The sequence below is a fragment of the Sarcophilus harrisii genome, chromosome 1 (assembly GCF_902635505.1).
Source record: "Sarcophilus harrisii chromosome 1, mSarHar1.11, whole genome shotgun sequence".
In the NCBI taxonomy this organism is placed as follows: Eukaryota; Metazoa; Chordata; class Mammalia; order Dasyuromorphia; family Dasyuridae; genus Sarcophilus; species Sarcophilus harrisii.
Window position 1 is genome coordinate 313,756,607 of NC_045426.1, and position 27,848 is coordinate 313,784,454.

The 27,848-nt window shown below is 34.7% G+C and overlaps 1 protein-coding gene across 1 annotated transcript in view; it reads left to right on the top strand.

Annotated features, from left to right (window-relative positions):
• Nucleotides 1-27,848, top strand: part of USP31 (ubiquitin specific peptidase 31) — a 125,371-nt gene that overhangs the window by 62,936 nt on the left and 34,587 nt on the right. The window contains exons 4-9 of the mRNA XM_031945332.1: nucleotides 620-712; nucleotides 1,855-1,990; nucleotides 3,187-3,331; nucleotides 11,795-11,975; nucleotides 16,797-16,908; nucleotides 17,647-17,741. Of these exons, the coding sequence (XP_031801192.1) occupies nucleotides 620-712; nucleotides 1,855-1,990; nucleotides 3,187-3,331; nucleotides 11,795-11,975; nucleotides 16,797-16,908; nucleotides 17,647-17,741 (762 nt within the window). The remainder of the gene's footprint in view (nucleotides 1-619; nucleotides 713-1,854; nucleotides 1,991-3,186; nucleotides 3,332-11,794; nucleotides 11,976-16,796; nucleotides 16,909-17,646; nucleotides 17,742-27,848) is intronic.

Sequence of the window (27,848 nt, forward strand, 5' to 3'; positions counted from 1 at the left end):
TGCAAAACCTTCTGTTCCAACTTTTACTCTCCTTCCCCCACCTCCTCCCCTAGATGGCAGGTAGACCAATACATGTTAAATACGTTAAAGTATGTGTTAAATACAATATATGTATAAATATCCATATAATTATTTTTAAGCCAAATAAATTAGTATTTATAGTTTAAATGCTAAAAAAGAAAAATGCAACAAAATAATAGGGAGTTTCAGAGAAGGGAGAGATACTATCTGGTAGTGAAGAATATTTCACAAATGTTTATGAACAGTGTTCTATTTAGCTTGACTACATGCAAAAAAAGGGTTGGTGTTCTTGATTCCCTTCTCTGTCCTAACATTTGAATTTTGGCATCATAATAATTTTAGGTAATGATGTTTGCTGACAAGTGATTTGGCCTTCTACTCACTGAGTTTCTCTGAAGGTCTTATTGTGCATATAATTTTGCTCATATCTCATATTTGATTAAGATTAAGAAAAAATAAAGAAAAAATAAATAGAATGAGAGTTTTTTAAATTACTGTTTCCCCCTCTTGATTGCTCAATTGTTAAATGAAATGGAAGCTTCTCTATACCAGTAATAAGTTCTAACAGTGTTTCTGTCTCATGCTTTTGTTTTTGAAGATCCTCTTTGACTTGTCCTCATTGCCAGAAACAGAGTAATACCTTTGATCCTTTCCTCTGCATTTCTTTGCCAATTCCTCTGCCTCATACAAGGTAAGAAGAGAACTGATTTCATGAAGATTGTATATGTACTGTATAATATGATGTTCCCCCTTTCTTCATACTAACATTGGTCAGGAAAACATTGTACAAAAAAATTGGGAGGCTTAAGGCATCCTTTAATAAATAGTTGCATAAATGCTTTTCTAAATTTATAGGATGTGCAAGTCTTATACTAGTCTTGGTGGTAGTTATGTGAATGCTAGAAGCTATTCCATTTAGTCATTCCTCCCTGAATATGTTGTCTGTAGAATGGGAAAGATGTTGTCTAAAACATTTGTTAATTTTCTCCTGTGTTCTAGGCAGCGTTTGGTTCTGTGAATAAAAAATGAAAATGAATCTTTTACCTGCCCCCAGGAAACAAACATCTTGATGGGGAAGCTTATGTATACTTATAAATAAATACAAAATACCTGTTTAAAAAAAAAGCAACCGTGAGACAATTTCTGTCAGGTAGAAGGGAGACACTAGTGTCTAGTGAAATCAGCAGCTCTCTTTTGTATTCTTTTGGGGCCCCATTGCTGTATTGTAATAAAGTTAGATGCTGTGCTTTTAAATAATTTTTCATGACTCTTTTTTTCTCTGGGCAATTTAATAATTTTATTAATAAATTCAGCACTTTATTAATGAAAGGATGGTCATTTGGCTGTCTGTCTTTGGCCAAAGACGCCTAATGGCAGTGGGGTCACATCTTATGTGCTCTTTGAAGGATAGGTCTTCCTGAGGAGTAACAATTAACCAAAATTGGTTAACACATTGGGAAGTATGGGCTATGTTAAAATGAAGGTCTTGGGGTATGTAACTTAGGTCATTCAAAACTTGGTCAAAAAGAATTCTTCATGGCTTTTGGTGAGATTATTTCTTATCTTTCAAGATAAGTTTTTAGAACACATTCCTAGACTTTTGTTCTGCTGTTCTGTTAGTAAAATCAGTCTTTGTAAGAATACCGTTTTTTATCTCAAACTTTGTTTGAGCATTTTGGGTTAAAGTAGTTGTTCTGTTGGGTTTGCAAATATTAAGTGGTCTGGAGGTAGATTCAGCATTGAGTTCAGCTCAGGTCAGATTTGTTTATTATAGGTGTTAAGCTGAAATATGAAAACCTGCCTAAAGGAAAGATTCAACTTTGATCTGTGCAGGCCTCTCTATGTCACAGTTGTATATCAAGGAAAATGCTCTCACTGCATGAGAATTGGAGTGGCTGTACCTCTTTCTGGGACTGTAGCTAGGCTTCGGGAAGCAGTGTCTGTGGAAACGAAGATTCCTACTGATCAGGTAAGAAGAAATTTATCCAGGATGCATGTACCTTGTATACATTGCCTGAGTGGTTAAAACTTCATTTAAAAAAGTGTTTTTAAACTTAAACATCAGATAAAATGATCTTTACCCTATATTTTGCAGAAGAGAGGACTATAATATAATACTGTTAAGTAAAGGTTGCCTTTTTAAAGTATACAATAAATTCAGTATAACTTTCAATACTATCCTGCTTGTCTGTGATTCTTTCTGGGGAAACTTTTTCTTTTTTCTTGGGGAAAAATTATCTTTAGAGGCTCCCTTCCTTTCACTCCCTCAGCATTGGGGGGGGGGGAAGGAAAAACCTGTTCTAACAAATAGATGTAATCAAGCAAAAGAAATCCCCATCTTTTCCCTTTAAAAACAAACACACAATATAAATATACTTCTTATTACTTATATTACTTATCCTAATCTTTCCCAATTCCACCCAGGCTAGAAATTCTATAGATATGAAAGAAGATGTTTCACAAAGGGATGGGTGAGAACCAGCCATCTCCAACTGAAAAACTCTTGATTGAATGGGATTTTTCTTTATTCTCTTACACTCAAGTTATTCTCTAGGTGATGAGCATAATATTTGATCAGGTTTGACCATCTTGATTTCTGATTATTCTTTGAATACCTTCCCAGTGAAGGGGATCTAATTCCTGACTGACTACTTTCCTACAGATAATACATGTAAGCCCCTGAGGAAATCTCAGCATGGTATAGTAAAAAGATCACTAGATGCAGAAATCAGGGGACCTGGTTTTAAATCTCACCTCTGGTGCTAACTAGCTCTGTAACCTTAAGCAAAGTATTTAACCATTGAGGCTTTTTCTCCTTTTCCTTACTTTATCTTTTCAATTAAGCTATTTGCTTGAGTAGATGCTAAGATTTCTTCCAATTCTAAAATTCTAGGATGATATTACTTTCTTTACAGTAATGTACATATCCTGAAATTAGAGTACACCATGCCAGCCCTTAATTAAAAGTGAGACTTTTCTCTCTTATACTTATTGAAGAACTGGTGTGTGGAAATGTGTGTTCTTTTCCTGTGAGTTCTCTCAAAGCTGCTTTACTGCCAACTTGAGAAGTTTTTTATGGCTCTGCTTCCTAATAGAATTGGGAGATTAGTTTCTGACTAACTCTATTGTTAGTTTCTAATCATTTTCCATTTCTCCCATTTTTAGATTGTGTTAACAGAAATGTATTATGATGGGTTCCATCGCTCCTTTTGTGACACAGATGATTTGGAAACAGTGCATGAGAGTGACTGCATTTTTGCCTTTGAGACTCCAGAAATATTTAGACCTGAAGGAATTCTCAGTCAAAGAGGTAAATGATTATATTTTTACACAGTAGTACTTTCATATGGTTTTCAAATGTTTTGATTAGCCATTGGCTTTTGTGTCATTAAAAATTGTGGTATATTTTAAAGTACTAGGTTTAATTGAGTAATATAAGAGTAGGTGTTTCCTAAAGTACTGATTTATTTTTATTTATCTTTTTCCATTCCATTGAATCAAGGTCTAGAAATATGTCTATTGAAGCTGGTTCAGTTACTAAGACTTAATTTTGAGGATCTCTGGACAGCACAAAGAGAAATATATGATGCTGTATTCTCCTTATTCTGTATATTACATGAAAATAATAGGAAGAGTCTGATTAGGCTCCAGATTCTAAAATATCTGGTGGACTTAGTACCTGTTTCTAAAAAATAAACACATGGCACTTTGTTGTTGGCACAATGCTTATTATGCCACCATTTTTTATAAAATGTGCTTCTGAGAAGATCACCCAACAGCAGATGGTAGATTCTAGAGCTTTCCCTTTGATGGTCAGGAAAACTATTGTCTTGGCAACTATTGGAATATCCTTGGGGATCTTAGGGCTACATGTTTTTTAATAAAAATGAAATTTTTGCTGCAGATCTTCTGGCATTAAGGTAAGGAGTTTAATAATAAAAAAAAAAAGACTGTAAGAATCGCTAACCTCATTGGGAATTTCAGTGTATATGTTGTGGAAGGGTATGTAGTTGTTTTCCTTTACAGTAGTCCCAAAGGTTAAAAATATGTCCACATATATCCTAATTTTCTTTAATAACTTTGATTTAAAAAATAAAACAAAGACACTAGCGCTTTAGAATTTCAAACTCAATCTGTCAAAAGCTGTGCTTATTATCTTACTTAAATATGGATTTTCTTCTGGCTTTATTACCTGTCTTTCCCTATCCCTCAGTCTCCCAAATTTGAAACTTTAGGATTATCTTTGATTCTTTCCCCATCTCTCATACATAATCAGTTACCTGTGATACCTATTCTATACAGTCACTGAGTGGTTCAAATGAAATATTGTCTATAGAACACTCTGTAAACATTAAAATGCTTTTGAATTTCATTTTTATTATTTATCCTTTTTTTTTTTTTTTTTTCACCAATGGCTTAAGTAGATTAGATTTGAATTGCCTTAGTTAGAAGATATGAAAAACATTTGTATTCTAATTTGTTTTTGATCTTTGCTTGGGAAGTCAGCGGTCTAATGTATGTGAATAGCTGATTCAGAAATAATTCCCACCACAGCAAGAAGCCATTTTGTTTTGTTAGATTATAATTCATGTCACTTTTTGGGAAATGGGAACATAATATTCTTTGGTATTCTTCTTGAAGAAAGTATCTATAGGAGTTTTTTTGGCAGCGATATTGGAATGATATGTCATTTCCTTCTCCAGCTCATTTTACAGTTGAGGAAACTGAGGCAAACAGGGTTAAAGTTAAAGTTAAAGTGCCCAAGGTCACACAGCTTTTAAGTGTCTGAGGACAGATTTGAATTCAAGACCATGCGTTTTCCTGACTCCAGGCCTGGCACTCTGTCCACTATGGTGCCATCTAGCTGCCCTATGTGTATCTATATTTATATCTATATATCTATATAGATATATAGATAAATATACATAAATGTTTTAAATATATTTGTGTATATTGCATATTTAAACACATATTTTCTGCTATTTCCTATGCTACCTACTGAAGTCTTAGAGTATTAAAGTATATGTTGATTTAGCTTAGTGGAGGCTCTTATTGAGTTTTTCGTATCATTTCTTTAGCTCTTCACTGGCAGCTGCAGATGTTTAGCACATAGGGTGCCATTTTTATGCTGATCTTCTTGCAAATGTTTATCATGAGTAATGCAATTTGAAATTACCATCTAATGAAATGAGATTTCTTATTGACTTTGGAAATATGAGAAAACCAATACTGACAACTCTTTTATTTGTTTCTCCGAAGAGAATCTGTGAGCCATCTTTTTGGTTATTTGCAACTTATTTTATTATTTTCTTTTTTTTTTCCTCATAGCAAGAAGGCCAAGATTGATATGTTTTAGATTTTCCAATCGTAGGTCATTTAGAATGCTTATAGATGATTTCAAAATGCTGTGATTTTTAAACACCATTTGCTTCTTTTTTCTATCATTCTGACAACTCTTAGTACAACTAAGAGACAATTCTTAGTTCTTAGAACTAGAGTTCACAATTCTTAGTGAAAGTGAAGAGGCCATTTTGTATTTGTGTGTGTGTGTGTGTATTTCAATAGTTTGTCATGAAATTTATCATAAAGTGGCAGAATAAATAGGAGTTTTTGTACCTTGGCCCTTGGTTGGAAGTAGTTTGTCATGAAATTTATCATAAAGTGGCAGAATAAATAGGAGTTTTTGTACCTTGGCCTTTGGTTGGAAGTAGAAGAAAAATAAAGGACCCAGGAGAAAAATAAAGAGCCCAGAGCCAGGGAAGAGAGGCTCAGGGGAGCTGGAGGGGCCCTAGAAAACATTTAATCAAACCTCCTCATTTTACTGATAATAGTAATAGTACTAATATTTATATAGAGCTTACTATATTCCAGGCACTGTTTAGCACTTTATTGTTATTATCTCATTTGATTCTCATAACAACTCTGAAAGGTAGCTGCTTTCATTATCACCATTTTACAGATGAGGAAACTGAGATAAACAGAAGTTAGATGATTTATCCAGGCTCATGCAACTAGTAACTGTCTGAGGAAGAATTGAACTCAGGTCTTCTTGACTCCAAGCCTGATGTTCTGTTCACTGTACCACCATCCGCCCTAGATGAGGAAATGGAGCCATAGAGGTTAAGTGACTTGCTCAGAATCATACAGATCATAAGTGACAGAAATAAAATTCAAACTCAGGTTCTCTGTCTCCAAATTCAAGACTCCTTCCAATATACTATGTTGCTATCTACTGTGCATCATCTGGCAGCTTCCAATCTAGCATGAATTTATTAAAAGGTTATCTTGTGCATTGTGTTGCAGTTAGTGCTGGGGATAGAAAGACATGATCGTTTGAAGTGAGAAAACACTAATAGCTATGAAGTTCAAGAAAGACTTCCCATAGAAACTAGTATATGTGATGAGCCTTGAAAGAATCCAGGACTTCTTTGAGGGTGAAGGGAAAAGGAAAAGTTGCATTCTAGGCATGGGCATATCTTATTTATTATTCCCGCAAGGCAGAGAGCTAAAATTCCAAGTCTAGATGAGTTTGGCTAGAATTAAAATGTGTAGAGTGCAGTAATGTGATATGAGTGTGAGAAGGTAGACTCGAGCCAGATTTTGAAGGGTATTACATATCAAGCTGGGCAGGTTATAGTTTATCTTGAGAGGCAAGAGGGAGCCATTGAGGCTTTTTAAGCATGACAGCAATGTGATCAGATGATCACAGGGGAGATTATTTTTACATTTGTGTGGAGGATGCTATAAAATAAGGAGCAGTTGTGTGTGAGAAGTCCAGTTACTGGGTTTTTGTTACAATAGTCCAGTTTTAGAAGTGATCCCAAATGAGGATTGTGACCATATGAGTAGAGAGGAGAGGAATTGACAGCTATCTAAGAGATTGTGGAAGTTCAGTATAATAGACATGGACATTGATTGCTTACAACAGGTTAAAGAGAAAAAGAGTAGAAAATGACTATTTTCTTTCTGCTGTGGTGAATGAGTACTATCTTCTGGTGAATGAAGGCAAAGAGCTAGAACCCTTTATTGAGTTGGAAAGGTGTGTGTGATTGGAAGTATGGTTTGCCTTCAAAAGAGATAGGTAAATTTGAAGAAGCAGTGATTTAGTAGGGGAAAATAATGTTCATTTTGGATAAATTGTATATGGAATGCCTATAGGGTTTCCATTTGGGGATATCCAATAAATGGTTGATGATTTGAGACTGGAGCTCAGAACCCAAAGTTGGGTACATACATCTGGATGTCATTTGTAAAGAGAAGAAAACTGAATCCATGTTTGCCTATGGATAAGAGAACTTTAAAGAACTCATTGTATGATTCTTATAATTTGTTATGGGGAATTAATGATAATATCTATTCAGATAGGCAGAGAATCAGAAAAGAGATGTTTAAAGAAAATTGAGGGAAGAGAGACTATCTAAAAAGAATTGGTTGATCAGCAATGATAAACAGCTGGGAAGTAGAAAAGTGTGGATATTTATTGCTGTGGCATTCTTGATAGCAATAAGATATATCGTCTTACCTTCCCACTCTATTTTAGTTAAGCACTGGGAAGGCCCTAAATGTTATCTGATCTAAATCTTCCATCTGCCTTCAGAGAGGGATTAGTAGGATAGGATTTCATTCTGTGGGGGGAAAGTGGGGTACTCAGGGGGACCTTGTTGTAATCTAATGATTAGGGTGGAACAACATTACCCCTGGCCCTCACTCTTTTCCTTGCACCTAGATACCAACAAACCCAGTTCAGTTCCATTGGTCTTAGTTTCAGCATATGCTGAAATTTCAGAAATTTCTGAAAGTATTGGTGCAAGACAGCCTAACAGGAAAAAAAATTGATTAAATTTAATTTTCCTAGACCATAGCAGGACTTAAGAGAGTTGGCAGTCACACTCCTTGCTCATCATCATCCAGAATTTTAAATCTGTAGCTGTTCCTCTACCCAAAGAGTTCTAGGATCATTTTGTTACCATTTAAATTTGGTCCTTCCTTGAGCAAAGTTAAGCCATCACTTTGATTTTTTTTTTTTTTTTCCGAATGGCCTGCATACTCTTCTAGCGTCTCATACTTAGTTTTGGAAAGCAGATATTATCTATTGCTGAAAATTATACCCCAAAGCCATTCCAGTATGATAGACCTCATCAGAGTTTATATTCTTTTATTATAACTTTCAAGAATTTTGGGCTACCTCTGGCCTGAGATGAGGCACCTGAAAAATTATTTGTAGATACTTCTTCAGAAAAAGATGGTACACAGAGATATGAAATGATATATATTTTTAGACATGACCAATATATTGATTTTTTTTAATTGAACTTGTTACAAGGTAGAATTCTTTACTAGGGTGGAAAAGTGTCATTAGGAAGTCAATGTGCTATTAGAAAGGAAAGGAAGTATCTAACATTATCAGCCTGTTGGATAGGGTTGTGTGGAAGGGGTGCAAGACCCAAATTAACTAATCAGAGACATCTTCAGGTACAAAGAGAAAGCATTTATTTAATCCCTGCAGGGAGAAACCCAGATGCTCCTGGGAGCCATCCCAAATCTGCCATGTGCTCCTGGAACCTGGCCAGCTTCTGCCTTGTCCAGGACTTAAAAGCAAAAAACCTGAGTCTTTTTATTGGATAAACTAAAAAGGACGGAACCATTTTTGACCAAGGGTCAGCAATGTTGTCTGTTTCCTGTGGATCATGTCACTTTCTGTAACTTCACTAACTTTCTGTATCTCAGGGTTCAAGGTTGGGAATAGGGATCATGTGACTTCCCAAGACTCAAAGCTTTACTGGGTATAGGGATCATGTGACTTTCTGAAACCCAAGGCTCAGCTGGGTATAGGGATCATGTGACTTAGGCCTAGTCTCATAAACTTGAGAAAACTTCATCCAATCAATCCAATTTAGGGTGTTTTGAACAAAGTTATGCTAACCAAGATAGAAGATGTGAAGAACTATCTCTTTAACTTTAACTTCTATCCCATTATGCCAAACTCAGCTTAGGGGCTCTGAAGAGATTAAGGAAAATTGGCTTGAGTTTCAAGTGATAGCTTTTAGATCTTTGTCCTAAGTTACAGACCATAAATAAATTATGTCAAATTACTGTAATTAAGCTAAGCTATCCAGAAAATACATTACTTGACTAAAAATTCAAGGCAACAAAGTTATAATACCAGAAACTAGGTCAGCCACCCTACCACCCACATATCTGTAATCCATGTTACAGAACTAATCATCAGCGTTTCTTTAATAAAAGTGTTTGCTATACTGTCTTTATAATTTTTCTTTCTTTTTCCAAGAAATTTGGGGATTATAGTATCCTGAAATCATTTTTTCTGGGTAAACTTTCTGGCAAAATTCTGTTTTGGGAAATCAAGGCATGAAATAGCTTCTGGGCCCATAGTAGGTACAGAATGATTTGAATAGAATATACATGAATCAAAATCCTGCTCTTTTGTGTTTAATGTATTCCTCAGTGGTTTCTGAAGTATTTTCTATTTTTTAAGGACTCCATTCTGTGCTTTTCTGTTGTTTCCTCATTTTTACTTTGCTTACCATTCTGTACCAAATTCCTTCTTTCCCATTAGCTTGATCTTAATCTCTCAGGTGGTTCCACCCTCCTGTTTGATACTGAAAGAAAAGGGTAATAGAAATTTACCCATAGAGCACTTGCTCTACAAAACTTTGTCAGGTAGGTAGATAGTATATATATTATCATACCCACATTAAAAATTAAATTTTATTGATATATTTTGTTACATCATTGAAATGTTTCCTAGTATTCTTCTCCCACTCCTGGAAATTTATCATCTGTTAACAATGAATATTCTTTAAAGAAAAAAAAAAGAAAAAGAAGAAAAGAAAAAAGTCAGCAAAAATGATGAATACATTGAAAATGTTGGAACATAGATAAAACAATTTATACCTATGTACCTCCTTACTTCTGCCAAGATTTTGGTAGGGGATGTGGTGGAGAAGATATAGGTGGGAAGAAGTTGTCTTCTTATATCTCTTCTTTGTAATACTGCAACATTCACTTTCAATTGTTTTGTTCCACTGTTAATTAACTTCATGGTAGTTATTGTGAATTTTGTTATCTTGGCTTTGCTTACTTTACTCTGCATCAGATATTCCTATTTTTTGAATGAGGAAGCTGATGCTCAGTGAGGCCTAACTTGCTAAGGTGATATAGAAAGCAAGGTTTTGTGTGAGAATTTCAATGGAAGTGTCCTTACTCAAAGTCAGAATTCCTTTGCTCTGTCATACTGATTTCATTCCGATAATTCTTAGTGTCTTGCAGTTTATCTCAGATTGTTTTGTCTTGGATAGCCATGTTTCTATTGATTCCTATCTTTTATACTTAAAGGAGGGAAAAGTACTGCTATTGTAGTGTTAATGTCCTCCAATTATATGCTGTCATATTTTAATTTCTTTTTTATTTATGGTTTTATAAGTCAACCATCATTTTTAGTTTGGCATTTTCCTTTTATAGGTGGATTTTGAGAGATGCAGAAGTTGATTTTTTTCCCTCATTTTGGGGAAGAAATTTAAACTTCCCAGGGATTGTGTAAACTTTCCAAGAAATACCTAAAGTTAACAAAAGTGAGAATTCAAATCAAATCTTCAAAGTCCAGTAGAAAGCCAAAATTCAGACAAAAAAAAAAAATGGCAGAATTAGATACAATGAATGCAAATTGTAAAAGATACATTTTGAATCAGTTAAAAACTTAACAATTAGAGGTCTCCCAAAGTAAAAGGGGTTATCTTCAGAGGTAATTAGTACTACATTATTTGAGGTTTTAAAGCAGATACTTGATGGTTGCTTGTTGGAGAAGAAGAAAAGAGGTATAGATCGAACTGTAGTTGAATAAGTCTGAGCCAGGATAACTTCTGAAGTTCATTACAACGCTAAGATTCTGTTTTTCTTTCCTTTTAAAAATGTATTTTTATTTATTTTGTTATCTATTTTCCAGTTACATTTGAAAATTTTTTAACATTTACTTTAAAAATTTTTAAGTTCCACATTTTCTCCATTTCTCCTGGTCTTCCCTACCCCTTGTTTAAGACAAGCAATATGATATTGAGTATACACATGAAGTCACGTAAAATATATTTTCGCATTAGCCATATTGCAAAAGAAAACACACAATACCAAGAAAAATAAAGAAAGTGAAAAAAATTATGTTTTAGTCTGTAGTCAGAGTTCATCAGTTTTCTCTCTGGAAGTAAATAGCATTATGGGTCCTTTGGAATTATCTTGGATTATTGTCTTGATTAAAATATTTAAGTCTTTTCCAGTTGATCATTGTTACAATATTACTATTATTGCATACAATATTCTCTGGTTCTGCTCACTTTTGTATTAATTAATATATGACTTAGCAGGTCTTTCTGAAACTATCCTGGTTGTCATTTCTTATAGTACAATAATATCCCATCACAGTCTCATATTACAGTCTTGTTTAGCCATTCCCCAATTGATGGGCATCCTTTTAATTTCTAGTTTGTCACCAAAAAAGAGCTGTAATAATATTTTTGTACCTCTAGGTCCTTTCCCCTATTCTTTGGTCTTTTTGGGATACAGTAGTGGTTTTGGTAAATCAAAGAGTATATACAGTTTCATAGCCCTTTGAGCATAGTTCCAAATTGAAGAAAAACATTTTTAAAAAATGTGTTGCAACAGTGGCCTTTGATTCTACTATTAGGTAACATTCCTAAGTCATGGCTTGAATAAAAAGAGTGCTGAAGTGAGAGAAAAGTGATCTCTTCTTATTCTACTTTAGGAATGCATCTAAACAACAATCTGAACAACTTGAAGTTTGGCAGTGACCACCACAGAATATCTTCTCATGCACAGACAGCCACAAAACAAGGAAAGCCAGAGCTGCCCTCTACAAGAACAGGAAGTGACAAGATTGTTCTGCTTGTGTGTAATAGAGCGTGCACTGGACAACAGGGGAAAAGGTAAAACAGGTCTATTTCTTTTATTAATTAATTAATTACACCCTTTTATTTACAGGTTATATGTATGGGTAACTTTATAGCATTGACAATTGCCAAACCTCTTGTTCCAATTTTTCCCCTCCTTCCCTCCACCCCCTCCCCCAGATGGCAGGATGACCAGTAGATGTTAAATATATTAAAATATAAAGTAGATACACAATAAGTATACATGACCAAACTGTTATTTTGCTGTACAAAAGGAATCGGACTCTGAAATATTGTACAATTAGCCTGTGAAGGAAATCCAAAATGCAGGTGGGCAAAAATATGGGGATTAGGAATTCAATGTAATGGTTTTCAGTCATCTTCCAGAATTCTTTCGCTGGGTGTAGCTGGTTCAGTTCATTACTGCTCCATTGGAACTGATTTGGTTCACCTCATTGCTGAGGATGGCCAGGTCCATCAGAATTGGTCATCGTATAGTATTGTTGTTGAAGTATATAATGATCTCTTGGCCCAAACAGGTCTATTTCTTAATGAGTTGTTCAGATTTAAAGTTTGATGTTTTTTTTTTTAAGACCTTTTAGTTCAAGTACTCTTTCATCTAACAAGGCACTGGAGAGATAAAGATTGCTTACTATATAGTCACAACATAATCTATTTTGAAAACTAGTATGATAGAACTTACGTTTGCATGTATGTCATATAGAGATATAGAATTCCAATCTCAACAAATCAACTAGAATTTTGCTTTTTGTTTTTTTTTTGCATAGGAATACTTTATTGTGAATTTTGATCTTTGTTCTGCTTGTAATTATTCTATTGTGAATTCCCATAACATTCCTCTGTCTTAAGGCACTTACTATATTCATTTTATATTATAATTATTTGTGTACATATCTTGTTTCTTCTTCTGGGTTGTAAACTACATTAAGGGCAAAGATTGTGTCATCCTCCTTCTTATATCCCCTCCCCATCCATACTTAATCTCGTACATAAATATTTCAGAAATTTTGTTTGAATTGGCTGTGAAAAAACTGGATAACCAATGGGTTATCCAGTGAGATAACCTTTGCCTGACTTTTGTGCCAGCTTCTGTGGTTTAATTTGTAGAATGAAGTGAATGTATTACATAATATATAATATTTCTTCCCACTCTGATGGTCTATGAACTTACCCTTTATTTCTTACCCCTTATATCAGCTATTATTTGCATATGTCATACCAAGCCTCTCAAGGATCTGTGCTGTCATGAATTGGAGTAGTCAATTAACTATACATGATAGACTGGTTGAACCAACTCATCTCTATACCACTTTCCCCTCAAATCTTTAAGTGCTTCCCTGCCAAATTACAAACCTAGATTATGCTTCTCCTCCCCATTCATCTCTGTTGTTCCTACTTACTTGATGCTGAATAGAAACAAAGAAAATCCCAAGACCATGTTTATTATGGCCATTACAGTGTCTATAATAAATATGATCTTGGGATTTTCTTTATTTTGTTATCTATTCTCAGCTGGGCTCTCATTATATCATTTTATTTCTCCTAACTAATTCACTCTTCCATTCTTCAAGGTAGCTTCTAATTTCTTCTCAAACTTTCCACCCCACTCCACCCCACCTTTTATTTCAGCTATGAACCTTCTTTCATACTTCACTGAAAGCACTGAGACTGTCAAGAGCTCTTTTTTTCCTCCCCTTTTCCTCATCTTATACCATTCATGCATTTCCTCCCACTCATTACCCATTTCCCCATGCCCAATCCTTCTCCTTGCCAGGCTAACTCTGGTCCTATTCCTTTTAACTTCTCTAGGAAATCATCCTTACTATTATGCCTGAGTCTCTTACCTTCAGTCTCTCCCTATCTGCTAGCTCCAACTCTGCTTCCTGAAGCATGCTCTCATCTGGTTGTTCCTTAAGAATCCCTCATTTGACTATCCCTGCAAGCTCTTCTTCTTTTTATGGTTATACTCCTTGAAAAAAAATCTATTTTCATTGGTTTCACTTCCTTTCCTTTCCACTGCAGTCTGGTTTCTCTACTCCATCATTTAAATGAAACTGCTCTCTCCAAAATGATTAAAGATCTTTTACTTGCCCAATCTAAAGTTCTTTCCCCAATCCTCATATTTCTTAATTTCTCATCAGCATTATTAGTAAATTACCAAGTCATTCTGCAGACTCTCCTTTGAGTTTTTGTACCATTAATTTTTTCCTGGTCCTCCTACTAGTCTAAGCAGTTTTTAGTCTCTTTTGGTGATTATTCACCTTTTATACACTAAGAGTGAGTGTCCCTTGAAACTTTTGTCCTAGACCCTCTCTTCTCTTTTCTTTTTATATTTCACCTGGTAATCTTATCATTTCTGATGAAATAAATTATTTTTCCTATGCAATGCTACATATCTATCCCTAATCTCCCTGTGGACTTTCAGTCACATATCACCAAATGCCTCTTAAGATATTTTGAACAGATATGTTCCACAGGCATCAAGCTCAACATGATCAAAAGAAAAAACCATTAATTCTCCTCTCAAATCTTGCCTTCATCCCAGCTTCTTATTACTGTAAGAGGTACCACTAGCTTCTGGTATCATTTCTTGACTTTTCACTCTCACTCACCCCATATTATCTATCCAGATATTGTAAAATTAAATGCCACTGTACTGTTGTGAAAAGAAGGGTCAGTTTGTAGTCATAGCTCTAGGTTTGAATCCTGACCTTCCTATTTAGAACCTTTGTGCCTGTGGGCACTCAGTTCCTCATCTGCAAAATGCTGACCTCTAAGGTCCATTCAGGCAATGAATCTATGTTCTTGTGATCCAGAAAAGGAGATAGAATCTGTAATGAGCCAAGAGAGTTCTACAGAAGCCAGTGGAAAAAAGCTTTGACTATTAGATGAGGGTATAGTCCACAGGGTCTAACTGCATTGCTGTTTACATTCAATTTAGAAGAGATTCTTTACCTCAGTTCCTACCCATCCTGAATCATTGAATGGGTGTGGCCTCAGTAAAACAGGTTTGTTGAAGACCTTAATTTAGAAAGGCCAAGATCTCCCATTGCATCCAGAGCCATCTCCAGTCATCCTGATATATATCTGGCCATTGGACCCAGATGGCCCTGGAAGGGAAAATGAGGCAGGTAAGTTTGCGTGTCCAGTCCAATTCAGTTGCATGTCATGCCATCACCTCCTTAAGGTCATGGTCCTCTTCAAGAACAAAGAACAAACAACAACAGCATGATAGACTATTTGAACTAGCAGCTGAAATGACCAAAAACCTGTTTTAACTTAGGAAGGGACAAGGTCTGATTATTCTTTAAGCATCATTAGATTCATCATCTCTCTTCTAAACATGATCAAGATAAAACCGAGATATTATTTATTAGATTGTTTTCTTATTACCTTTTAGCTCTTTCCTCTTAATTCAGCAGCCTCAAAAGTAAAGTGAACTGTTAAAAAAAAATTATGGCATTCTTCTATTTGTACTATAGTGATCGAAATTTTTGTTTCTTTTCATCAGACTTGTTAATTTTATTGCATAGTTGTCTGAATAGACAACTATGCATTCTCTCTTGGGAAACTTTAGATAGCTGTATTGCCAGCTAGACTGTGGGTTTGAGAACTTTTATTTTAACTTATTCAAGATCTACTGGGTGTTCCCTTTTATCTCTTCTCAATCCTTTCTGGGACAAACTCTTCCCAGGTTGTTATTTCATAACCTCCTTCTTCTATGTTACTGGATTTTTAATTTTAGAATATCCTGGTCTTAGAGGAGATCTTGGAAGGTCTGTATTTACTTGGAGCCTGAATATGATACAGCCTTTGGAACACACCTACTCCTATAAACTTCTAAACCAGGGAGTCTTAAACTTTTTTGTGTGTTTCTCATAGATGGACCCCTTCTCAGAATAATGTTTTTAAATGCATAAAATAAAATATATAGGATTACAAAGGAAACCACTTATATTGAAATAGTTATAATTTTTTTTTTAAAGTTCACTGATCCCATATTAAGCCTTTGTACTAAACTAGAGCTATCTTGGTCAGCTAGAACCCTTTAGAAGGAAGGAATTCACCTTTCCTATGGAATTAGAGATATTATGACTTTCTGATGACTTTAATTCTTAGAGAATTCACCTGTAAGCATCTAGTTATTATTGACATTTGGGGCTTAGGGAATGTCATATCTAGCAAGTAATATAAGATAGGGGATATAGTCTTCACTGTAAATTCAATGAGCTTGTTTTAACATGTTTTTAATTCATTCTGCTTCCCTGGAACTTGGACTCTGCTTTCACTGTTTCCCCAAAACTAGACATTTTGCCTTCCTAATTCCTCTGTACTTAGTTGATCCTTCTAGCCTCATTTACTTCTGGTATTCAATTTTCTTGTCTGCCAACTGTTTAACAAGGAATACTTCTGGTCCTGTTCTTTCTTTCCTGATCCTGTTCCTACTTTGCTCTGTCAGTTTCAAAATACCCCTCTGGCCTATAAGTTGGTACTTCTTTTCTTTCTACGGTTCTCATGTCACTGAAGCTGTGAAGCAAGTAGTGTAATATATGCTGAATTTTCTACTTTCATTTCAGATTTAAGACCTCTCTTAAAGACAGTACAATTCTGATTCCAAATAATTATCCAGCCCTGACAAAATAATAGCCTCTCATTTATATAACATTTTATGTAATGTTTTCCTTTCAATAACTTTGTGAGTTATATGATAGTTTACATATGCTCACTTTACATATGAAGAAATTCAAAAGTCAGTGACTTAAATGACTTACTCATGGTAGGAATACAGTAGTAAGTACTTTTTAAATGCTTTTAAAAGCATTTTATTTTCTTTAGATTTGGACAACCCTTTGTGCTACACTTAGAGAAGACAATAGCATGGGATCTCTTGCAGAAGGAGATTTTGGAGAAGATGCAGTATTTTTTGAGGCCCACAGTTTGCATCCAGGTGAGTAAAACATTCATGTTTCCACATCTTTGTATATTTGATAAAGAAATTGAGTTAATAAAAGTGATTTTAAAATGATAAATTCTTTATCATGAGGACAGGAAACCAGAATCTAGTGTAAAGAAGACTCAATGAAATGTAAGTTAGCTAGATTGAATTTATTCAGATTTTTAGGCCTTCCTGGGTTGTTTCTTCCCTACTAAAGAAACTAGCTGTTAAAAGATTTCCTTTGATTTTCCAGACATTTTATTAAAACACTTTCCCAATTAAAAGTATTTTGTCAGTCTTAAAATACTGTAATCACATGAGCTATTAATCAACACTTAGAAAACTTGGCGAAATCCTGGTAGAACTTTTATATCTTACCTTGTCTTTAAGCATCAGTAGCTCTTTGCTTCAAAACAAACAACTCAACAACAATAATTTAGTTATGATTTTATCTCTTACTTTTAAAAAAGAAAACCTACACAAATATCAATGAGTGTAAAATAATATACAAAGATACTTGCCTTTGTTTAAATGATATTAATTGGATTTTAGCAAATGAACATGTGTTTAAAATAGTAAGATTTTTAGTAAGTTGGATTGTCCTTAAAGTATTTAAGAGGAATTCACTCACTTTGTGATTCCTTGATAAAGTGAATTTTTATCTGTTCTGTATATTTGATTAAATTAAATTTTTGCAGGGATATATTGTGCTAGGTATACTAACTAACTTAACTCTTATATTCTAAATAGGTGTGTCCATTTAGTTTGCGTGTTGTCAGTGTTGTGGGAATAACATACCTGCTACCACAAGAAGAGCAACCCTTGTGCCACCCAACTGTGGAAAGGTAATAAAATCACCTCTTTTCTGACCTCATTCCAGAGTGAACTTTTACCATGTCTTTATATATGGAATATCTTTTAGACATTCCTCATTAGGGATAGGTTCTCTAGCTCCATACAGAAATAGAAGTTTTCTTAGTTACACAGCACGTTTCTGGAATAAGAATGAGTCATCTGACATTTCTATGTCAATTTTATGGCTGTTTTGTGCTTTATATTTTGGTAAATAACCATAATAATAACTTATCTATGAATTATAGATTTAGAGCTTGAATTATTTATTGAATATCATTGAAATATTTATTAATTTATCATTTATTAGGTGCCTTCTGTGTGCCAGGTACTGTTTAAGTGCTGGGGATACAAAAAGAAGCAGATGACAGATCCTGGTCTCAAGGAGTTTATATTAGCATAAATGGGGGAAATAGCATGCAAATAAGTGTATATAAAACAAGCTACATACAGGATAGAATAACTATATATGTATTTCTCTCTATGTATATAAGATACATATGTACATACATTTGTGTAAACACATTAAGTAATTGGTTGAAGGGGAGGCACTAGGACCTGGGGAAGCACTCAGGTAAGGTTCATGTAAGAGGAGATGTTTAAGGTTAATTTTGGGGGTAATGGGGTATTCTAAGAGGCAAAAATGAAGAATGAATAAATTCTGTGCTTGAAGGACAAGATTTACAAAGGCCTGATGGAAGATAAGAGACAGGAATGACATGTTTTCTTGAGACCAATTAGACTGGAGCATGGAATGAATGAAGGGGAGTAGTGTGCAAGAAATCTGGAAAAGTAGTCAACTGGGAAGAAGTTAGATTGTGCAGATTTCTGAATGCTGAATAAAGATTTATGAGCAGGGAAGTTTTATAATTCTTCCTGAAGATATTTTTAAATATCACTCTTAATATTTGGGAAAAGACCTTGTAAGTCACCTCCTAATTTTAAGGATGAGGAAACTAAGATGATGAATGATTTACTTAGATAGTGAAATGGCAGAGCTAAAAATTTAACTAACTTCAGATCTAGCACTCTACACTAATTTCATAAAGATTCAAATCACTGACCTAACTGTATACAAAATGCCCTGATGTCTAAAGATATAGACAGTTTGAAGAAAAAAAAAAAAAATCCCTGACAGCTTAATGGTCTTGTTGATGAAACTGTTACTTGACTTTTCTACACTTGGGTTCTGTGCTGGAATGAAAAAATGAATAAATTAAAAATTACACCTTCTAAAAATATAGTTTGATGACATAAGTGTCTTTTATTCTGCTACTCCTTGAAATAGCACTAATGCTCTGTTCTTTACTTACTTTTATGTCTTTGGATCTGAGGTAAACAAAAAAATAGGAGGGAAAAATTTTTGGCAGTGTTTGTACAATGGAATTAGAGAAGGGAAGGGGCAGAATGAGTTTAATTGTATTTTTTAAATAAAACATTTTTTTCTGTAGCAATTTATTTTTTAAAAATACACATTGCTTTATAAATCATATTGGGAGAGAAAAATCAGAGCAAAAGGAAAAAACCATGAGAGAGAGAAAAAAAAACCCCAGAAAAAAGAAGTGAACATAACATGTGTTGATTTGCATTGTTTCCTTAGTTCTTTTTCTGGATGCAGATGACATTTTCTGTCCAATGTTTATTGGGATTGCTTTGGATCACTGAACCATTGAGAAGAAACAAGTCTGTCATAGTTGATCATTGCATATTCTTGCTGTTATTGTGTACAATGCATTCCTGGTTCTGCTGGTTTCATGCAGCATCAGTTTGTGTAAATCTTTCAAGGTCTTTCTATAATCAATTGGTTCCTCATTTTTTAGAGAAATGTATGTATGAACATACATTTTTTAGAGAATGGATTAAATAATAATCCATTACCTTCATATACCACAACTTGTTCAGCCATTTCCAATTCTTTGCTACCATAGAAAGACTTGCTATAAACATTTGTGTACATGTAAGTCTTTTTCCTTCCTTTATGATTTCCTTGGGATACAGACCCAATAATGACACTGCTAGGTCGAAGAGTAAGAAGTTTTATTTTTTAATTATAGCTTTTTATTTACAAGATATATGCATGGATAATTTTTCAGCATTGACAGTTGCAAAACCTTTTATTCCAATTTTCCCCCTTCCCCCGCCCTCCCCCAGATGGCAGGTAGACCAATACATGTTAAATACAATATATATATATATTTGTCCATACAGTTATTTTGCTGCATAAGAAGAATCAGACTTTGAAATAGTGTACAATTAACCTGTGAAGGAAATCAAAAATGCAGGAAAAAAATAGAGGGATTGGGAATTCTATGTAGTGGTTCACACTCATTTCCCTGAGTTCTTTTGCTGGGTGTAGCTGGTTCAATTCATTACTGTTCTATTGGAACTGATTTGGTTCATCTCATTGTTGAAGAGGGCCATGTCCATCAGAATTGATCATCATATAGTATTGTTGTTGAAGTATATAATGATCTCCTGGCCCTGCTCGTTTCCCTCAACATCAGTTCATGTAAGTCTCTCCAGGCCTTTCTGAAATCATCCTGCTGATTATTTCTTACAGAACAATAATATTCCATAACATTCATATACCACAATTTATTCAGCTGTTCTCCACTTGATGGGCATCCACTCAGTTTCTAGTTTCTGGCCACTACAAAGAGGGCTGCCACAAACATTCTTGCACATACGGGTCCCTTTCCCTTCTTTAAGATCTCTGTGGGATATAAGCCCAGTAGTAACACTGCTGGATCAAAGGGTATGCACAGTTTGATAACTTTTTGAGCATAGTTCCAAATCGCTCTCCAGAATGGCTGGAAGGGTAAGTAGTTTTGTAGCTCTTTGGGCATAGTTGCCTGAATTGTTCTCCAGAATGGTTGGATCATTTCACAATTCCACCAGCAGTGTATTAGTGTCCCAGTTTTATCACATCCTCTCCAACATTTGTCATTATCTTTTCCTGTCATCTTAACCAATCTGAGAAGTATGAGGTGATACTTCAGAGTTGTTTTAATTTGTCTTTTTCTAATCAATAAGTGATTTAGAGCATTTTTTTCATGTAACTATAAATGGCTTTAATTTTGTCATCTGAAAATTGTTTGTTCATATCCTTTGACCATTTATCAACTGGGGTATGACTCGTATTCTTATAAATTTGACAAAATTATTAATGTATTTTAGAAATGAGACTTATCAGAAATACAAGCTATAAAAATTTTCCCCCAGCTTTGTACTTCCTTTTTAATCTTGTTTCTGTTGATTTTGTTTGTGCAAAAACTTGATTACATTAATCAAAGTTATCCATTTTGCCTTTCATAATGTTCTCAAGTTCTTCTTTGATCATAAATTCCTTCCTTCTCCAAAGAGCTGATCGGTAAATTATCCCCTTGCTCTCCTAATTTGTTTATGGTATCATCCTTTATGCCCAAATTACATACCCATTTTGACCTTGTTTTGGTATGGGATGTGAAGTGTAGGTCTGTTTGAGTTTCTGACATTATTTTCCAGGTTTTCTCAGCAATTTTTGTCAAATAGTGAGTTCTTGTTACAGAAGCTAGAATTTGGGGGTTTATAAAATACTAGATTACTATAGGCCTTGATTGTTGTGTCATGTGTATCTAATCTATTCCACTGATCCCACCACTCTATTTCTTATCCAGATCAAATGGTTTTGATGACTGCTGCTTTATAATATAATTTTAGGTTTGGTACTGCTAAACCAACATCCTTTGCATTTTTTTTCATTAATTCCCTTGATATTCTTGACCATTTGTTCTTCCAGATGAATTTTGTTAATATTTTTTCTAGTTCTATAAATTAATTTTTTGGCAGTTTGGTATAGCACACTGAACAAGTAGACCAATTTAGGCAGAATTGTCATTTTTATTGTATTAGCTCCACCTACCCATGAGCAATTGATATTTTTCCAGTTGTTTAGCTCTGACTTTATTTGTGTGAGAAGTGTTTTGTAATTACGTTCATATAATTATTGGGTTTATCTTGGCAGGTAGACCCCCAAATATTTTATTTTGTCTACAGTAATTATAAACGGAATTTCTCCTTGTATTTTTTAAAAGAAAAATTAAATTTTATTTTTAGATCTGAATTCTCTCCTTCTCAATTCTTTCACCCTCTTGAGAAAGTTAGAAAAACAAAACTTTTGTTACCAACAAGTAGAATGAAAAGCAAAACAAAGCTTTGGCTGTATCTTTCCCACCCTCTACTATGTCCCAATCTGTACTCTGTATTTATCATTGCTCTTATCAGGAGATTGTCATGCTTATTCTGCTGGCCAGAGTTCCTAAGTCTTTCAAAGTTGTTTGTCTTTACAATATTACTATATATTTATATATGTGTATCTGTATATATATAAATATATAGTCCTTCTAGTTCTACTTACTTCATTCTATATCAGTTCATGCAAACTCAGCTTTCTTTAAAGACATCCTCTTCATTTTTTTTTTTTTTTGAGTACAGTGGCATTTTATTGCATGAATATACCATAATTTTTTCAGTCATTATTCAGTTGATAGATGGATGTCTCCTCCGAAAAGAACTCCTGTAAATATTTTTGTACATATGAGCCCTTTTCCTCTTTGATCTCTTTGGGGACATAGACCTAGTAATGATATCACTGGGTCAAAGGATATGAACGGTAATAGATTTTGAGGCATTGTTCCAAATTGCTTTCCAAAATGCCTGAACAGCTCCTTATGATTTTATGATAATAGATCTATAGAAAATAGTTCCTAGAGAAGAAATAATAGATCATACCTCCCTTATCTCAGCACAGCAGAATATTGTATACATTGTCAGATATGGTCACTGTATTGAATGCTTTTGTTAAATTTTTTCTTTGTAACAAGGGAGGGTTAATAAGGAAGCTGGAGAGGGCATATTTCTGAAACAGACTGTGATATAAGAACAAAGGCCAGCAATAAAACATTTGAAAAAATAAATAGAAAAGAAAGAAAATAATTTTAATATGGATACATGTATACCTTGTTTTACAAAATTCTTCCTCACTTTTATGGTGCATTTGACATAGCTCACTTTTCTCTCCTGAGTACTTTTTCCTCTTTAGTGTTTGTGACAGTGTTCTCTTCTGGTTCTTCTATTTTTTCTGACAGTTCCTTTCCAGTCTTCTTTGCTGGTTTCCCATTCATGTCATGTCTGTGAACAGAAGAGAACAGTCTTCTCTTTTCTGTCTATATGACCTGTAATATTGGAAAGCCATCAATTTTTATAGGTTCAGTTGTTATTTCCATGCAGACCTATATCCATGTATATTCTACTTCATATAAGCTCTTTTTAGTTTTCCTCACTTCTTTTAAGAATTAGCTCATGTCATACTTTAACATATTTAATATGTATGGGACTACCTGCCATCCAGGGGAGGAGTTGGGGGAAGGAGGGGAAAATTTGGAGCAGAAGTTTTTGCAAGGGTCAGTGTTGAAAAATTACCCATGCCTATGTTTTGTCAATAAAAAGCTATATAAAAAAGCATTAGTTCATGTCATATATTCTGCAGAAGACCTTACATCTCTGACTGTTAATACCTTTTCCTCTAGATTACCTTCCATATATATATCAGGTTTGTACATAGTTCTTTATATGTTGTTTTCCTTTTTTAGATTATGAGCTCTTGAGGTCAGGAACTGTTTTTTGCCTTTTCTTTGTATCTACATAGCTTAACACAATGCTGGCATATAATAAACATTTAATAAATGCTTAAGTGAGTTGACATAGTCTAACTTTCATTTTTTTTCTGTCAATGTCCATTATAAAAATCAAAAAGTATATTATGGGAAAAAACTATGCTATAAACTGGACTGAAAATATTGATCAGATTAGGGCTTAAGAATTGTGTAGATCATTATAGTATGACAATAGTGTTTTATCTGTTGGGAATGTTTTTTTTTTTTTTTAATTTTAGATTCAAAGAATGTGTCCCTTCTACATCCAAGTCACTATTTTTAGTATTGCTGGGACATGCAAAGAAATGTCTGACATAATAAATACATGCTCCTAAGAAACTCCTGATTAAGATGGAGAGTCTAGACTTGTGAAAAGGCAGTTGACATTAAAAGGCAGTATATAGTAAATTTCTCTTGGGTACTACAGAAAATAATAGTAAAGGGAGGGAGAGATTCAAGTAAATTAGAATTGTTTGGAAAGGGTTTACATTTTAAGGCTCCTCCAGGTCTGCCCACATGGCTATTTCTGATCCTACCAACTTTGGCTATTAATCTGCAGTACTGATCCAGTCTCTACCTGGTGAACAGGAATCCTCTGTACAAGATCCTTGGCAAGTGGTCTATTTGATTTCCACTTTATGACCTTTAGGGATGGGCATCCAGTCCACTTTTGTACAACACAAGTTTTGGGAAATTTTGCTCATATTGAACTGAAATATTCTTTTTAACAACCTTTACCCATTGCTTTAATATCTGTTTTGGGGTCAGACAGAGCAAATGTGATTCTTCCATGTAATTATTGTTATCAATAACGACAATGGTAATAACACTGTTGGTAGGGTTGTGAATTGTTCTTTCCATTTTATAGAACAATTTTGAATTCTGCCCACGAGACTATATCTTTGAATCCAGCAATGCTACACTAGGTCTGTATCTCAAAGAGATCAAAGAAAAGAGAAAAAGGCCTATATGTTCAAAAATATTTATAGTAGTTCTTTTTGTGGTAGCAAAAAATTGTAAATTGAGTTTATGCCCATCATTTGGAGAGTGGCTGACCAAGTTGTTGGTATAAGTTTGTGATAAAATAGTAATATGTTATAAGAAATGACAAGCAGGATGGTTTCAGAAAAACCTGGGAAGGTCTATGTGAACTGATGCATTGTGAAATGAGTACACAAGGATATCAGTATTGTAACAGTGATCAACTGTGAATGACTTTAGCTACTTTGATCATTATAATCCAAGATAATTCCAAAAGATCATGGTGGAAAATGCTGTTCACCTCTAGAGAGAGAACTAATGAATTCTGAATATAAATTGAAACTTTTTTAAAACTTTTTTTTCATTTTTCTTGCTTTTGTTTTGTTTTGCAATATGGCTGATACAGAAATGTTTTCCTGACTTCACATATATAAATTGATATTATATTGATTACCTTTTCAAGGGGTGGGGAAAGAGAATTTGTAACTCAGAATTTTGAAAAACAAATTCCCTCCCCCTCAATTAAATAAACAAATAATTAAAAAGAAAAAAAAATTAGGGACAGCTAGATGGTGTAGTGGATAGAGCACCAGCCTTGAAGTCAGGAGGACCTTAGTCCAAATTTGACCCCAGACACCTACTTCCTAGGTGTGTGACCCTGGGCAAGTCACTTAACCCCAGTTGCCTCAGGGGAAAAAAGATTTAAAAAAGGAATGGGTTTACAGAAAATAGGAGACAGGCTGTGTCTTGAAGGAGCTAAAGAACTGAATAATGGAAGAAGGGAGAAGACTATTTAGGAAAAGCAATCTGAATAAACATGAAGTGACAGATTTACATTGTCTAATTCCTGGACAGTAAGTAGATTCTGCTGGAACAGAGAACATAGTAAAATTAGCTGGATTGCATAGAAGTCAAGTTATAAAGAATCTTGAATACCTGATTGTAGATTTTAGATTTGATTCTGGAGGCAGGGAAGAGCCACTGAAGGTTTCTGAATAGGTGTTAAAATGGGCATGATCATTTGAAAAGATTAATTTGACCTAGTTGTGTGGGAAAAGTTAGAAGAGGGAACAATTAGACAGGAATACCAATGAGGGGTTGTGGCTTCCTGACTCCCAGCCCAGCATCTTCTTCCCACTTAACCTCGTAGATGAATACTTTTAGAACTAGGATGGGGCTCCAGAGATCACTTAGCCTCATCTCTTCACTTCCCATTTGGGGGAAGCAAAAGTCCAGGGACATTCCATCTTTAAGTTCTGTAAGTAATGCCATCTGACTCTCTTCCTTTATGCTGGAAGGATGTATCAATGTATCACTGTAAACATAGGCCAACCTCGTGGTTAGGTAAGAAACATTGGACTGGAGCTTACAAGCTAGCACACTGCAGTGCTTTTGTTTCTTGTGAATAAAGTTAGGACATCTGCGACCAACTAAAGTCTTTTTGCCTCATCCTGTGCAGCTAATACATTAACATTGATGTATCTGTAATTTTATAGATAGACAATTACAAGAAAATTCCCAGGTGATTGGGAATGTCAAGCATCCCCTCCAACATTCATTATTATTGTTTCCTGTCATCGTAGCCAATCTTAGAGGTACCATGGAGATTGTAAGAAGGAGAAGTAGAATTTGCATCCATTTACTTAGAGCTAATAGGTCAGGTAGATGATGCAATGGATAGAGAATGGGACTTGGAGTCAAGAAAATCTGAGTTTAAATCTGGTCTCAGACACGAGCTTTGTGACCCGAAGCAAGTTACTTAACTCAGTTAGCCTCAGTTTCCTCATCTGTAGGATGAGCTGAAGAAGGAAATGACCAACCACTTCAATATCTTTGCCAAGAAAACCCCAATGGGGTCATGAAGAGTTGGACATGACTAATCAACTCACTCTCTCTATTCCTGCCACACCTCAGAACCAGTGTTCTTTCTCTTGCACTCTTCTGCCTTTTTTGAGGTTCTTCATCCCTCAGGGTTGTTCAGGACAAAAGCCCTTCATATTCTTTCTTGTTCTCTAATAAGCCAACCAGATTTGCCCTTCTCCTTTGTGTGTATATCTTTATTCACAAAATGATTTTCTGGGGATTTCCCTAATGACCACTTGTAGGAGCCTCTTTGTCTTGCACAAAATAAATGAAACAAATTCTGGGCCCCAGCTCTAAGTTTTTGATAGCCTGTTTATTCCCTATATAATTTCCTTTTTATCGTAATTAATTTCTTCGTTATTTCATGGAGAATCTTCTTCCTTCCCCACTGTCACAACTCTACTTGGTCTCCTACCTATTGGATTTAGTTCTAGAAATCCTTCTTGGCGCAGGGCTATGCTAAAAACACTGCTACATAATAGTAGTATGTAACCAAGAGCTTGGTTTCTAATATCTTTTGAATGCCAGGTATTTTAGTATAGTTGAATTAGTAAATGTCTCTGGAGTTAGAAGACATGAATTCAAATTCTGTCACTAACCCTTACTTACAGATATTACCTGGGACAAGGCACTAACTTTCTCAGGATCTCAGTTTCCTCATATGTAAAATAATGAGATTGAATTAGGTAGCCTCTAAAGAAGGGGCTCTTAATCCAGGGTCTATGAACTGACTTTAAAAAAAAAATACACATATTTTTACAATTACATTGCATTATAATTAGTTTCTTTTGAAATCTTATTTCATTAATTTAAAAATATTATTCTGAGGAGGGACTTAACTGGTAAAGGAATCTATGATGCAAAAAAGAATAAGAACCTCTACTCTAAAAGTTCCCTCAGAGCTCTAATTTTAAGTGAAGTTTAAAATGGTAAGCCAAATTGACTAAAGAAAGTGGCATCTTTAATCCAGTTGCACCGCATTTCATATTTGTTTGTTTTGTGGTGGTATTAGAAGGGTTTTCATCAAAGTCAGTGTACCTCTAAAGATATATTTGAAATTCAATTTTGAAACACTGCCATTTTAATACTATTTTAAAAAATGATGGCCAATATCAGTTTTCCAGTGGATTTATTGTCTACAATTTTAGACAGACTTCAGTCAACATTGGCACATGCCTAACCTTACTTTTTCATCTGATGCCAGCTAACATGGGACTTGAGAGATTTTTTGGATCCAGAAATTAGAAGAGGAAAATGTTAAAAGAAAAATAATTTAGGGAAGCTAACTCAAAGGGCAGATCCACCAAGGAACATCGGACTATTTCTGAGTTGGCTCCCTACCCAAAGAAATGTAAGATGTTAGAGCTGAAAAAGAGGGATAGTATACTCTCTCATTTAACAGAGGAAGAAATTAACGTCCAGACTGGTGTCAGTCACACAGTGTAGTGATGGATTTCTGGCACATACAGCCTAGAACTTGGGTCTGCTGACTCCCAGCCTTGTGTTTGTTCCCACAGTTTTCACAGCTGCCTCCTTCCTCAGCCACATCTCCACTCCATCCCT